This window comes from Suillus subalutaceus (genome assembly GCF_016647625.1).
Source record: "Suillus subalutaceus strain FC151 chromosome Unknown DFJ58scaffold_275, whole genome shotgun sequence".
In the NCBI taxonomy this organism is placed as follows: Eukaryota; Fungi; Basidiomycota; class Agaricomycetes; order Boletales; family Suillaceae; genus Suillus; species Suillus subalutaceus.
In genome coordinates, this window is record NW_024540524.1 from 15,117 (window position 1) to 29,591 (window position 14,475).

Sequence of the window (14,475 nt, forward strand, 5' to 3'; positions counted from 1 at the left end):
CTGGGGGCCCTCATCAAGACCTGCGGTCTAGTTCAGTGACGCCCACAAAGAGCGGCAAATTGTACCGACCGGCTGTGTCGAACAGCTGTACCTTCACGGTTTTGTCCTGAGTCATAACGTCGTGCTCGTATACAGTAGGTTCAGTTGTGCATCCAGTGGCGTCGCGGGATGTCGGCGCCTTTTCCTTCCCAATAATCAAGTTGACCAAGGAACTTTTACCAGCACCTGTGTCTCCAACTATGACAACATTGCATGTGTCCGTGCGACGTAAAGCTTCCCTCAATCCGACGATAGTGGGGGTAAGCCGCACCCCGACCCGGGGTGTGGACCGTAATCAACCAGTTGGGCCAGTTGGGCCAGTAATTTTTACCAGCTCCTGTGTCTCTAACAATAACAGGCCCGACAGCCTTGCTTTTGTCTGTGTAACATAAAGCTTCCCCGACTGGATTAAAGGTGGGGAAAGCAACGCTTTGATTTGAGATGTTGGACTGACTTCGGGTTAACATCGTGGTGAGAAAGCGTCAGACACCACATACTGTGGACAATGCTCTCCCAGGTGGTGGCGGCATTGCGCTGCGAGACGATGGTTCCCTTTGCGTTCCAGTGGTCAGGTCATCCCAGGATCTTTGACAAGCGCCCGTGTCTTCAACAGTGGTAGCACGACACGTGTCTGCGCGATGTGAAGCATCCTCAACTTGATCCGAGCGGTGGCTAGCTGCACTGTGAACTGAGGCATGGAGCTTATTTCAAGTTAACATCATGCTGAGGAAGAGCCACACATCACATACGGATTCGGTGGACGATATTCTCCCAGCGTCAAGAGGAGACGATGACATTGTGTCGAGGGACATCGGCGCCGTTTGTGTGTTAGCAGTCGAGTTCACTAAGGAACTTTTACCAACTCTTGTTTCTCCGATAACAGAAGTATTGCATGCGTCTGTGCAATGCGAGGCATCCTCGACTCGATGATAGCTGTGGTCAGTTGCACTCTGATCTAAGTCATGGGACTGACTTAAAGTTAACTTCACGCTCGGGAACAGCCAGAGACCACATACGGATTCAGTGAACGATGCTCTCCCAGCCTCGGAAGAAGACACTGCATCGGGGGACATCGGCGCCGTTTTCATCCCAGTGGTCGAATTGACTAAGGAACTTCGATCAGCGCCTGTTTCTTCAACAATGGTAGCATCCAGACGATGATGGTAACCATGGTCAGCCGAACTCTGAACTGGGATATGGGACTGACTTCAAGTTAACTTTGTGCTGAGGAAGAACTAGACACCACATACGGATACGGTGGACGACTCGGATGCTCTCCAAACAGCCGACGACATTGCAAAGATCGAAAACAACGAAAAAGGGTGTCTTGACTTGCGTCGTCGATGTTTTTGAGTATTGGTCTTGCCTTCAGTCCCCGATTCGTTAGAACATGACGGACGTGTCCAGGCGCCAGATTTGAAGATCGATCCCGACGTATGAATTCAGCATGTTCCATGCATGCGAGAAAGGCATTGCACTTGAACTTGACGTGGACGTCAGGCCAGCCTGACGTTATCATATTTCAATCAGATCCTCAGAGTCAACCATCGGCCGGCCTTTGCCAAAGAACAACTACTTACATACCTTCTTCGAATGGAGTGTCACGATGCCCTGTTACCTGTTACTGGCACACCATTCGGCTGCCAAGCCATAAGCAGTAGAGTAACGTAAGAATATAACCGTTTATTAATTATTTGTCATACTCAGAAGACTCGCTGGCACGAGTACTCCAGGACGGCACCTGGCAGGGTATTCGAAGCTAACTACATACCATACCATGACAATGACTTGCTCGCATGCATGGAACATGCTGAATCCAGGCGTCGTGATCGATTTTCAAATCTGCCAGGCGCCTGGACACATCATGTTCTAACGAATCGGCGACTGAAGGCAGGATCAATACTCAAAAACATCGACGACGCAAGTCAAGACAATCTTTTTCATTGTTTTCGACGTTTGCAATGCCGCTACGGTCTCCTGCGAGAGCATCTTTCACCGTATGTGGTCTTTGGATTTTCCTCAGCGTGACCTCAATTGGAAATCAGTCTCACTCCTCAGATCAGACTGCAGTTTCCCTCAACTATCATCGAGTCGAGGAAGCTTTCCGTCGCGCAGACACATGCAATGTTGTCATAGTTGGAGACACAGGTTCTGGTAAAAGTTCCTTGGTCAACTTGATTATTGGGAAGGAAAAGGCGCCGACATCCCGCGACGCCACTGGATGCACAACTGAACCTACTGTATACGAGCACGACGTTATGACTCAGGACAAAACCGTGAAGGTACAGCTGTTCGACACAGCCGGTCAGTATAATTTGCCACTTTTTGTGGGCGTCACTGAACTAGACCGCAGGTCTTGATGAAGGCCCCCAGGGGACAGTCCCCACTGCTCAAGCGAGGACAGCTCTGAAGACGCTTCTTAGAACTCTTAAGAAGAACCGGGGTATTCATCTTCTCATATACTGCGTACAAGGCACACAGGACGCCCGGGCGCTCCAGCGCAACTACAAGTTAGTGCGCTCCGAATTGAAGGGAAAAGTTGGAGTGCCTATCGTCCTTGTCGTCACAGCCCTAGAAGACCGAGAACCAGAAATGGAAGATTGGTGGAGGAATAACGAGAAATCCATCTCAGACCTTGGAATGAACTTTGCTTGCCACGCGTGTATTACCGCGGTGACCATCGATCAAGCTGACACAGATGAACACAGGCGGCGCCGCGAACAGTCATACCGCGCCGTCTGCAACCTCATTGAACAGCGTTGCCCGCAGAATATTGGGACCCCCCAGAGTGACTACTATTCCTCTCGCAAGGTATGTGCTTGGTCCCCATATAAGTGTTGCTCCGTATGTTGCTAAACATTAATGAATTAGGAAGACTAAAAATATCGTACTCTTTGGAGAGGCAGGTGCAGGCAAAAGCTCCGTCGTCAACCTCATGGCAGGAAAGGATATAGCACACACATCTCCTGGCATGCAACGCTGTACGCTGCAGTGGCGAGAATATCCCATCGAATTCGACGGCGTGTCCTATAAGGTTTTCGATACCGTTGGACTCGAGGAACCGCAGCTTGGAATCAAAGAATATCTTGAGTCCGTCGAGAACGCCTATCGGCTTATCAAGAAATTGGAATCGGAAGGCGGCATTGATTTGCTTTTGTTCTGTATGCGCGCCGGCAGAGTCTCTGGTATGCTCCAGAGCAACTACCGACTCTTTCACGAATTCCTCTGCGAGAAGAAGGTTCCCATTGTTCTTGTGATTACGAACCTCGAGAGAGAGCAGAGGATGGAGGACTGGTGGGATCGAGAACATGCCCACCTCGACAAATATCAGATCAATGTCACTGGTCACGCGTGCATCACGGCCGCTAATTATCTGGAAGGCAGACACAAAAATCTTTATGAACAATCGCGCGCCACGATCCGCGAACTTGTGAAGACCTATGTTGCTGACGGGCAGAGGCAAGCATGGATCGGAGGGGACAATTTGTTTGTCTCGTTCATGCGTAAGCTGAAGGAGCTACTTGGAGGGGGTTTGCATATTAAAAACAAGGATCTTGTCCCTCATCTCACGAAGCGTTGCGGGATATCTAAAGAAGTCGCAAAACAGTTGGTTGATATGATCAAGCAAGATTCATTTTGATACCCTACACTTGCTTACTTTGTCCTTGTCGATACGTTACACATGACTATTGCATGCAGTTCACTTACTACATGATATGGTACACACATTGATATGGAATAGAAAGACGATATAATTACAAAAAGTGTGTGCCTTTATTTGGTGTCGGCATCTGACGTGAAGCCATAAAGGAGCTTGATTCTCGTAACTTGCAATTTGGATCGTGCATAAGGATGACATCGTCAATGTCGACAGCTGCGTCTTCGTCGAAAGTGACTTCGTCGATGACGCTTCCAAATGAACTCTGGCTTCCAATTTTCGAATATCTGCCTTCGCGGTCGCTTCGTAACGTTGTCTTGACCTCGAAGAAATTTCATGCAGTCGCCATCCGTCTTCTTTACAAGCATCTAATTCTGACGTCCCCGACATCATTTGTAACGGCTCGCTCCGTGTTATCTTCCATCCAGCCTTCACCGCACGCTCTTCTTCTTAGTATTTCCCCATTCGCACGCAACGTAGAGCAACTACAAGAAGCTGTCGCTGTCGTTTCCTTTGACGGGTTGAAACCAATTACTGTCAACGTTAATGACAATCGCCAATCAACCAGGTCTCTTTTCTCTGAAATCAAGGATGCCTACCGACCAAGCCTGGTTGCGGATACAACCCTCTACAACACTCTCCTATCACAAGTGACTTCATTTACCTTTCTCAGACAGCTTGTCTTCCGCGGTATGATTCTCCCAGGCAATTTCCACTCCCATTGTACACGACTTTCCGCACTTGCGCGATTTGGCGGTCGTGCACTGCACCGTTCCCTTCGTCCGTGCCCCTCCAGATATTGACCACACTTCCCTGAAAATCGAAACTCTCACCCTCCTTGACATTCGCGCTACTTCTCGATCCGATGATGACGACATGAATCTTCCCCGTACCCGTCTACGCCTGCTTGCAAAAGCCTCCACCCTCCGCACTCTCACATATGATCATACCGTCTGGGTACACCGCGCTTTCACATCTTCCTCCCCATCTCCCCCGCTCACTGCTCTCGACGTCAAGTTCCCCGTCCAGAAAGACCGTCCCAGAGTTCCGCTGGGCTTCATCCCGTTCCTCGAGACTCTTTCCTCCCTCCGCACTCTTATCCTGCGAAACCACGTACCCGCACTCTCATTGTCGTCGAGCGCTCTTCCAGCCCTCTGTGCTATTTCTGCCCCTTTCTCTACCATCACTTCTCTCTGTTCCGGCCGTAGCATTGTTAAACTCGACATCCGCGATGAGGCTGTGCTTACGCCACTTTACAAGGCATTTGCAGAAGTGCATTCCGACTTGTCGATGGTGCAAGAGCTTTCGCTATTCGTAGGGGACTGGGACGACGAACTCATGCTGGCCATCGTCGCACATTTTCCCAATTTAACCAAGTTACAAGTCAGGTATGCAAGAGGAGGGCCAAGTGAGGTGCGTTATATTTCCCTTCTGTTTCTTTCGCCGGCGCTGACCCTCATTTCCAGGACACCATCATCGGTATGGGTTCACGTACACTGTACACTCTTCCACACCTCGTATCTGTGCACATCTTCTGCATCCCTCTGCCCCCACCTCCTCAAAATTTCCTCGAGACGAACAACCTTGATGATGACACAGCATATGGGGCTCCTGGTATCGACGATACTTATTTCCAGAGCATGCACGACATCGATCTGGACACAGATACCAGCCTGGAGCAGGATAACAGCGAGGATTATTATGGCGTACCCTACCGGTGCCGCGCTCGCAACCCTCACAATTTACTTCCTGCCATCTATCAAGGCACCGACATGGACTTGGATGTGGACATAGACATGGACGCGTACACCGTAACTGTGTATTGCTGCCATGGGACTCCCGTCGGGTTGCCGTGCCAAGGGTGCACGGTTGCCGAGCATCAGAAGCATCTCGACCAATTTGCCGATAATAATCACGACTTTGAGCCCGGGTTCGAAGAACCTCAAGTGTCGGAGACGGAGCCATTTGATGATTACACTCGTGAACTTGTCGTACGTCTACTATGTTGTGTCCGGGCCGTGCTTTTGGATTTTCTGATCATGTCCGTCTTTGCACGTAGATCGCTTGGAACCGTGCTTGTCCTGGACTTCGCACTGTTCAGCTGCACCCGGGGTGGGTGTGGCGACGCGCGGACCCTGCTGACTCCTGGGTTGCGAGGCAGTGCGAATCAGGCATTTTTGGCGACGTTTTCGAGTCGCCACCTTGCCACGCGAGGTCACTCGCAGATATCATAAAAAATGCTGAATCAAAAGCACGTGACACTGGATATCAATAACCCTGTCCCCACCGACAATATTCACGGTGACGTGACTAGGAGATTATTAGTTCGCAATGCGTTGGGGCAGAATTGGCAATCAAGACGAAAAGGGTATAGAGAATGAAGGAATGAAAATAGGGAAACATGTCGAACTTGGCGTCTAAGTATTTCGGTGTTGACATGGCTATTCACCATGTCATGGCGTGTAACTCGTCGTAAATATGGTAGGTTATACTTGTTATATGTAGGTTAATTGTTGATGTTCTGCGTATGATCCATTCATCTATACGTCTACTGTATTGGTTATTTCATTTTGTTTAATTCTAGCTCCTTACTACATGCCTTGCGTTGGAACTCGTGGTACCCTCATAAGCTTGGTCAAGGAAATAGTCTGGGAGGAAAGTCCACCAATGGCAGCCAAGGGAGTGGATCGGATCTGTCGTGGCTTTTGTGGGCCCCAGGCCTGATCAGTTCGATAAGCGACGGTATGTATCAATGTAGCCGTGAAAGAGATTTCCCACCGGACTGGCTAAGCAGGCGCGGAACGAGAGAAAGAGATGATAATATTAACATCGATACTAAAGTTGTCCCGGCCATCGGCACTCATACTCGCCTAGCGCCAACCGCCCAGTCGAGCGTCAGATTGAGCGTCAAGTGACTAGTGAACTAGTAAAGCCTGAGGGATAGCCTGTTGCGCGTGGAAGTCAGGCGAAGCGTAATTGACGCACAGTGAGTTGATATAACAACAGCTTCTCAGCTGGCTCCCTCAGTAGCGATTCGATGATACAACTGTGATGGCTCGCTCTCTTGTTGTAAGTCAGCGAAAGCATGATACAAATGCCTACCAGCGGTACTGTAACTGTCAAGATATGAATGAAAACGCGTCAGAAATCCTTACCACTACAATACTTGAAGCGTCCTTACATGCACGTCAGAAACAGAAGCCACGCCCCTGACTCGTGCGATGATATTGCGACCCTCAGCGACTCTTTTGTACCCTCAACCACGTTGCTGGGCTAGGAAGAGAGCGCCAAAAGGCTGTGCTAGGCGAACGATTGGCCGCGACTGACAGTCCAAACCATCGAGACTTGCTAGGCAAGTCAGGCAGCCTGAGATCACAACGGTTCCACGGACAGATGGGCAAGAACGTTTGCACAGCGGCTTTGGTGGAGAGAACTGAATCAGCTTGTCTTCGATGGTGATGCAAAGGTCTTGTAGACCATCCGCCTTGATACTAAGTGAATATGACTCCCGCTCTTCCGAGTCAAGGCTTGACCGCGCCTCGGCCTTATCAAAGCGTCCCCCACCATGAACTGGACAGGGTTGCGCTGTCACAGCCTCTGAAAGCATGAGTGCGCTCTCGTGAGAGTCGTGATAGAGTATCATAGAGACGACGCGTAACCAATTAAATTCGCCACGCCAAGGCTCAAGCATTGATCAAGATTAATATGTATTTGCTCGTGTTTTGACCAGGGCATTTTTGCCTTTATCCTTTCATCATTTAGTAAGCCTTGGGCATATACAAGTGCTGCCCGTCTCTAAAAGTCTCATCGATACTCCGTCAAAACCGTCTTCTTGTATCTATTCAAATTCCCATCGAACTTGCATTTCACTCGTCAAACGCGCGTCTCGGCGCTAACAGCCTTCCAAGTCCGAAACATTGATCAATCACGTGATACATAGTAGAAGAACGGACCTTGTAACTTGCTAGTAAGTACTAAGTACTTAAGATTGTGCATGAAGATTTTGTCTACAGCTGCGTCCTCGTCGACAGTCGTCTATTCAATGACGCTTCCAAATGAACTCTGGCTTTCAATTTTCGAGTATCTGCCTTCACAGTCGCTTCGTAACGTTGTCTTGACCTCGAAAAGCTTTCATGCAATCGCCATTCGCCTTCTCTACAAGCATCTGATCCTGACGTCCCCTACATCGTTTGTAACGGCGTACTCAGCGTTGTCTTCCATTCAGCCTTCACCTCGCGCTCTTCTTCTTGGTATATCCCCCCTCGTAGAACGCACCGTGGAGCAGCTGAAAGAAGCTGTCGCTATCGTTTCCTTGACGGAAGCTGACGACTGGACGCCTATTCCCCTCAACCGGCAAACAAACAGGTATCGCTTCTTCCAAATAAAGGATGCCTATCAACCACGCTTCCTTGCGGACGCTACCGTCTACGACAATCTCCTCACTCAAGTCACGTCCTTCACCTCTCTCAGACAGCTCGTCTTCCGCGGTATGCTTCTCCCGCGAGATTTTTCACTCCATTTCTGCGCGACCTTCCGTACTTGCGTGATTTAGCAGTTGTGCACTGCACCGTTCACTTCGCTGGTGTCTATACAGATAATGACCACACTTCTCTGAAACTTCAATCCCTCACCCTCCTTGATATTCGCGCTGTATTCCCATCTAATGACGACGACACTAATCCTCGGAATCCCCGTACCCGTCTACGAATGCTTGCAAGAGTCCCCACCATCCGCACCCTCACATATGACCACACTGTCTGGTTACATCGCGTTTTCACATCTTCCTTCCCACCTTCCCCGCTCACTGCTCTTGACGTCAAGTTCCCCATCCATAAAGACCGCCCTAGAGCTCCGCCGGGCTTCATCTCGTTCCTTGAGAGTCTTCCCTCCCTCCGCACTCTCATCTTGCGAAACCACGTTCCCGCTCTTTCACTGTCACCAAGCGCTCTTCCAGCTCTCTGTGCTGTTTCTGCCCCTTTATCTGCCATCTCTTCTATTTGTTCCGGACGCAAAATTGTCAAGCTCGATATTCGCGATGAGGTTGTGCTCACGCCACTCTACCAAGCATTTGTAGAAGTGCACTCTTACTTGTCGAGGGTTGCAAGAGCTCTCCCTGTTCGTGGGAGATTGGGACGACGAAGTCGTGCTGGCCATCGTCGCGCGTTTCCCAATTTAACCAAGTTACAAGTCAGGTATGCAAGGGGAGCACCAAGCGAGGTGCGTTGCATTTCTCTCGTTTCCTGTCTCCCATCCCGACACTGACCCTCATTTTCAGGATTACTATACTCGGTATGGGTTCACGTACACTGTACGCTCTTGCACACCTCGTATCCGTACACATATTCTGCATCCCTCTTCTCCCACCCCCCTCAAAGTCTCCTTGAGGCGAGGAAGCGTGATGACGACACCGCATATGGCGCCCCTGGTATCGGCGATACTTATTTCGAGAACATGCATGACATCGATCCGGTCACAGCCACACTAATGGATGTTATTCGCAGCCTGCAGCAGCTGCCTTTCTCTCAAGACATCAGCGTAGACTTCATGGACGAACAAGGGTAACGCCCCCAGATTACATTTCCTGTCTTAACGCAAGTCTAATTCTGAGTCCGAAGAACCCCGAACGTCGGAAGCCGTTTGACGATTACACTCGCGAACTTATCGTACGTCTGCCATGCTATATTTTGACTGGTTTTGGTGGCGCTAATCATGTGCGTCTGCGCGTAGATCGCATGGAATCGTACTTGTCCTGGACTTCGCACTGTTCAGCTGCACCCGGGGTGGGTGTGGCGGCGCGCGGACTGTTGTCGACCACTGGGCTGCGAGGCCGTGTGAATCGGGCATCTGGGGCGATGTCTTTGGGTAGATCGTTGGTGCAGAGCGTCTAGGGCGCAGAACCGGTACGAGTCGAAAAAGTAGGTCCGGAGACGAATAAAAGAGGGAAACAGATCGAGCGCGATACCACTAAGGAATCCTCGAACAACTATATCATTTCGGAAGTGGTTTATATTTATGGGTGCAAAAAGTAAAAATATGTAGGTTGTATTTGGAGGTTTTTTGTTGTGCCAGGGGAGTGTATGCGCACGTACTCTTCTGTGTCAGATGTATTCTGTGGGGCTTGTACTGTACTGTATTCTTTTTTTATGCTGTGTTCGCTCTGGCTTTTTGCCCTTGCGCTCGTCTCAGATTTGATCGTTCAACGGATACTCCTCGAAACTATAGGCTGGCCAAAACCCATCGTATATCACCGATTCACGGAGGTTCGCACTTCTCGTGCTTATGTATCACTATTCGGATGGCAGGGTCAGGTTTGACAGCAGGACACGCCAAATCCCCTGAGTATATGTTCCATGGCGTTCTATAGCTCTTAGTATAAGCCCGATGAAACGATAGGACTTGATTCAAAGCGGTCATCAGACCTATAAATGTACAGCGAACATAGTGAACCACGACGTAATTTACATTTGTTCACGTGTTGCCACTTTCAGGCACACACCAATACTAGGAACATAAGCATACAGAGCACATAACGTATCGTGTAGAGCTCCGACCGGGTTACACTGAGATCTCCTATGATCCTCACAGTAAGTCATCATTATCCTCCCCTCCCATTCCTCATCCCCCGCTTGGTCCTCATCCCTCGCTTGGTCCTCCTCCACCTAAGGCTGTAGTTGCACTAGGCAGTTCTGCCAGGAGGCTGGCACGGCAGGAAATGTTTTCCAGATGGATCGCCAGTTGTTCCCATGCTTCTTTTAATTGGCGCCATACAATGCCATCGGCCAAACGATACGCCGAATGATACCGGGAGAGATCAACTAGATTTGGAAACACCACAGCTAGGAAGAGGTGGAATTGTGACCCTGCCGACACCTTCGAGCGTCCGACATGCAGCTCGCTGAGGGCTGTTTGCGTGGTCCAAAGTTCCCGGGTCCCATCCGGCGCACAGGGAAGTGTCGGAAAATGTGTGGCATCGAACGTTAATTGTAGGCAACGCAGCAACTTGCACCTTGACGCCAATGAAAGCATTGCGGTAAAGGTGACGTCGCAATCGCTGACTTTCTCTGAGACGAACTTCAGTACACGAAGATACGGCCAAGCAGCTGCAACGTCCTCGATGAACGCGTCGTCAAGGCGGAATTTTCCAATGTCAACAAACTCGACAGTCGACAGCCTTCTGAACCGGAGCAAAGGCCGGAAAATCCGAGAATGGAGTTCGCTTTGAGACTCGTGCTCCCACCACTGGCCGGGCGAACAGTCGACCACAGAAATCTTTTCCAGGGATCCAAATGTTTGGCAAGACGTGGATAGGGATTCGATGAACGCGGTGATTTCTTCTGGGTTGGCAGATGTACGGTACGTGCCAATCTCGATGACTGATAATTGTGGGGTGGCAACTTGAAGAAGGAAGGATGTGCAATTTTGCAAGCCAGGGCCACGGAGAAAGAGGCGTTTGAGGGTACTCAATTCGAGTGGCATATTACCTGATAGTTGGTTTTCCATATCAGATAGTCCGTGCAAAGTAAGTGTCAGGCTTTGGAGACAGCGCGAATGCTGGATATTGGCAATGTTCTGCGTCATCAGGCTCATGTCGAATGCGCGCATAGACAGTCGAATCAACTTTGGTAGCTTTGGTATCACAAAACGACAGGCCGAGAGACCCTGGGCCGTCATTATCGACAGTTGCCGCAGGCCAGACGCTTCCGCGGGAAGAGCATCAATCAATTGCTCTACCTCATACGTCGGGACTCTTGACGGTATATTAAATGCCAGGGTTTCCAGTCCGGGCAAGAAGAATTGGCGAAAGTAGCAAGAAGTCCGAACGAATCTCCGGCAGACGAGGACACCGCATCGAAATGAAATACACACAAGTTGGGGAAGAGTACGGCAGGCGGGAAAGAGCTCGAAAAGTCGCCGTAGGACCGGGCCACTTGGTCTCGGAGCATCGTTTAAAACAATTGCGACTAATAATCCTGCGTATCCTTGACGCATTGATTCTGACGCGCTCCCATTCCGTAAGTAGCGGCTCGCGGGAAAATGTCTACAAATTGGAGTACGGTGAGCATCGTCTTATCAAGAGTCAAATGGCAGACATCACTTACAATAGTACGATTCTCCGTGACCTCCCAGGTGTCTTGCGGTAGACACATTATGAGGGGTCCCAAATTTGACTGTTCACGCCACAGCATATCGAGGGCGGGTTCTGATAACGTGGAGCAGGTCATTGCCACGTTTACCAGGTCCGTCCCGGAGGACTTGACATGTTGTAGTATGTTGTAAACGATATCGTCGACTGCAAGAGCGCTATGCATGATTAAGAGCTGTTGGTAGCGCTCAACCATTTGCCACGATCCGTCTTATATAACCCATTGTATAAGAATCCACAGATCGACAGGTTTTGTTTGGGTGGATGTCCACTTGTGGAGGCCATTGTGTTATTGACTCGATCGGCTGCTCTGTGGTGGACAAGAACTGACATAAGAAATTGTTCCACAGTTGCAGTGTGGCTATTGCCCACCACTGTACAATGGTATCTTTTTTGTTGAATGCAGGATACTTACAGTAGGGTGTCCGCTGCAGTATCGCCGAAATCAAGATAAGCGCACATAGCTGCCCACATCAAAATGAGAAAGCCTCACCGTCCATGGGGATTAACTTTAAGAGGAGAGAGTAGGTACCAGATGCTGGGGACTTGTTTCACTCAGCGCTTTTGGTTGTCCTCTGAACGGCAGCCAAAGAGGTCTATGCTAGCCACCAGATGTCCGAGCATAGATTCAATGCAATGATAATCGACTCTCGATACATTTGTAGCACTGGTCAAAGTGTCGTGGGATAGCTGCGATAATAATAGCTGGTTAGACCTGTCAAATGCGTAAACCAAGAAAACAATGAATGAACATGCACAATCATAGTAAGAAGAAACGATATAGACTTCATTCGTCTATAATCTGTTGAGGGGGGACTGGTGCACACGGTTTCCAGGTTGCAAACGCGTTACCAGTGCAGCGCTGAACTACAAAACAATCTTGCACAGACGCCTCAACACTGTTCATGCACATATCGGATGCTGAGTGATAAGAATTGTATCTAGGATGCCAATAGGTCTTTCACTGACGAGTCCGAACTTGCGGGTGGAGATCATATAGGGTACATTTTGTTCGTGAACTTGCTACAGCAAAATTCCGAAACTGAACGAACCGCAAAAGCTTTAGCGCCAAGGACAAACCCGCGTTCCACTGTTTCCGAGGCAGGTGGAGCTCAGAATCGACGTATGACCCACAATTGCCAATGCCTTCAGGAGTATCAGCAGATAGAAATACGACTTCCATATCTTGCTTCAGGAGAGAACCTTGGGCCATAACAAGATCCAGGAGACGTGAAACAAAAGGGAGAGAAAACACTCATCAATCTCGATCCGTCCGCAGCTTATCCTGTGAGAAGACGGAGAGTATCCAGAGCTCAATTCCAGAATGACAAATCGCAATGGCTTCTGGGATAGGGGGGTTCTGTAATATGCTGTCCTTCATTGCCGTAGCTCCTGAGCGCTATCGGCATGCAACGAGCACTTCACAATTTCAATAGCGTATTAAGAGTGAGCAGCCAGTGCAAGAACCCATCCTCCTGGAGTAATTTTCTGTAAGCAATGCAGAGCGTGCGCAAACCACCATTATAAAAAAACATTCCTTACTTCTCGGATGCAGGGTCCATATCCACAGCCAGCTGCTCCTATATGACGAATCTCCAATGAGTTCGCCCGCGGCATGGTCTGTACCTCGCAAGATCCCATTATCTACAGGTGCAAGCTCTGGTGCGAATTCGGATGAGTCTAAATCGAGTCTGAATGAGGGCTTTTCGCGGATGTCAGTGACTCTTCTGAACTGAGGGATGTATGCGTATTGCTGTTATTCTGTCACTGGCATTGAATGATTGACTCAAGTCAAACATTCACGGATCAGACAGAACAGTGTTCCGTAAATTAGGGTGAGCATAGCATCATGATTAGCACGCTGTAAGGGCCCTGAGCTTCGTGTGTTGGAAGAGTTTAAAATGAAAGAAAAGTAAGCCAGTGCCACCGAGTATGAAGCAACGGCTTACTAATAAGACAGCTAAAGTTTCGACACATGTCCAAGCACTCTATTCCTCTCTATCTCGATCAGTCGTCTTCGTAGATCATCGCCATCGATCAGTAGCACTGCTTGACGTCGAAGGGTCTCCAATGACGTGAGTTACTGGCGAGTCATCAGCCAGAACCCCTATCATAGTTTGGTGGTAGTTGCCGATGATCAAAGCTATACCCAAGGACCGCATACTAACAAGCGCATCTAAAAAGTCACTGGCTGGAAAGAAAAGACGAGTTCATACAGTAGTGTAAGGACAGTGCGCGAATGTGTCAAAATCAAATCTACAAATACAAAAAATAACAGAATATTCATTGTTCACCCATCCTGATCAGAAAAAAGTGATATCGGTCTCTCAAGAGGTGCCGGCGAGCTCGATTCAGACTCAGACTCTTGCAGGCGACGATGTCCATGAGACGACGGAGCACGCAGCGGCGAATTAGGGTATGTGATACCCTCAGGAATAGGCGACATCTGGTAATGTTCATCAGGTCCTCGACTTCTTGAGCGAGGATATTGAGAGACCGGTTCGGGTGGTGCCCCTGAAACGGGCACGAACCCTGCTGGCCATGAAGGCTGCGTAGGTGCAGTCGACTGGTAGGTGCTGTGGAGTCTTTGTGAATGTCTTTCGGATGTCCGGGAACGTTCTTCGTTGAGACGGGG

General features: G+C 49.5%; 5 protein-coding genes across 5 annotated transcripts; 3 read left to right on the plus strand and 2 right to left on the minus strand.

Moving 5' to 3' along the window:
• Nucleotides 1–17: 17 nt before the first annotated feature.
• Nucleotides 18–1,668, minus strand: DFJ58DRAFT_243866 (uncharacterized protein). The gene is made up of 7 exons (XM_041379428.1): nucleotides 1,624–1,668; nucleotides 1,290–1,545; nucleotides 1,056–1,241; nucleotides 789–1,007; nucleotides 537–740; nucleotides 70–488; nucleotides 18–20 (listed from the first exon to the last, which is right to left on the minus strand). Exons 2-6 carry the CDS (start codon nucleotides 1,332–1,334, stop codon nucleotides 216–218), a joined length of 927 nt encoding a protein of 308 aa, XP_041235652.1. The 5' UTR covers nucleotides 1,335–1,545; nucleotides 1,624–1,668; the 3' UTR covers nucleotides 18–20; nucleotides 70–215.
• Nucleotides 1,669–2,000: 332 nt separating this feature from the next.
• On the plus strand, nucleotides 2,001–3,679 carry DFJ58DRAFT_750441 (P-loop containing nucleoside triphosphate hydrolase protein; the record flags this gene model as incomplete). Its single annotated transcript, XM_041387741.1, has 4 exons — nucleotides 2,001–2,036; nucleotides 2,085–2,343; nucleotides 2,393–2,850; nucleotides 2,915–3,679. 4 exons carry the CDS (start codon nucleotides 2,001–2,003, stop codon nucleotides 3,677–3,679), a joined length of 1,518 nt encoding a protein of 505 aa, XP_041235653.1.
• A 154-nt stretch (nucleotides 3,680–3,833) lies between these two features.
• Nucleotides 3,834–6,308, plus strand: DFJ58DRAFT_823704 (uncharacterized protein). The gene is given in 5 exon segments (XM_041392127.1): nucleotides 3,834–3,872; nucleotides 3,886–4,377; nucleotides 4,403–5,110; nucleotides 5,164–5,688; nucleotides 5,757–6,308. The coding sequence occupies 4 exon segments, from the start codon at nucleotides 3,892–3,894 to the stop codon at nucleotides 5,970–5,972; spliced, it is 1,935 nt and encodes a 644-aa protein (XP_041235654.1). The 5' UTR covers nucleotides 3,834–3,872; nucleotides 3,886–3,891; the 3' UTR covers nucleotides 5,973–6,308.
• A 1,123-nt stretch (nucleotides 6,309–7,431) lies between these two features.
• DFJ58DRAFT_823707 (uncharacterized protein) lies at nucleotides 7,432–9,503 on the plus strand (the record flags this gene model as incomplete). The annotated part of the gene is made up of 7 exons (XM_041392128.1): nucleotides 7,432–7,664; nucleotides 7,729–8,184; nucleotides 8,250–8,889; nucleotides 8,973–9,030; nucleotides 9,083–9,255; nucleotides 9,306–9,360; nucleotides 9,425–9,503. Coding segments are annotated over exons 2-7 (1,450 nt in total), but the record flags the coding sequence as incomplete, so codon positions are not given.
• Nucleotides 9,504–10,304: 801 nt separating this feature from the next.
• DFJ58DRAFT_871457 (uncharacterized protein) lies at nucleotides 10,305–11,518 on the minus strand (the record flags this gene model as incomplete). The annotated part of the gene is made up of 1 exon (XM_041394312.1): nucleotides 10,305–11,518. A coding segment is annotated over one exon (1,188 nt), but the record flags the coding sequence as incomplete, so codon positions are not given.
• Nucleotides 11,519–14,475: the final 2,957 nt, after the last annotated feature.

Bases quoted from the DNA above. Each gene is read 5' to 3' on its own strand.
- DFJ58DRAFT_243866 (XM_041379428.1), bottom strand. From the start codon at position 1,334: ATGTCGTCGGCTGTTTGGAGAGCATCCGAGTCGTCCACCGTATCC. The intron at 1,008-1,055 runs GTATGTGGTCTC...ACTTTAAGTCAG, and splicing joins GAGCATCGTTCACTGAATCC to TCCCATGACTTAGATCAGAG. The intron at 489-536 runs GTATGTGGTGTC...ACCCGAAGTCAG, and splicing joins CTGGGAGAGCATTGTCCACA to TCCAACATCTCAAATCAAAG.
- DFJ58DRAFT_823704 (XM_041392127.1), top strand. From the start codon at position 3,892: ATGACATCGTCAATGTCGACAGCTGCGTCTTCGTCGAAAGTGACTTCG. The intron at 5,111-5,163 runs GTGCGTTATATT...CCTCATTTCCAG, and splicing joins CAAGAGGAGGGCCAAGTGAG to GACACCATCATCGGTATGGG. The intron at 5,689-5,756 runs GTACGTCTACTA...CTTTGCACGTAG, and splicing joins ATTACACTCGTGAACTTGTC to ATCGCTTGGAACCGTGCTTG.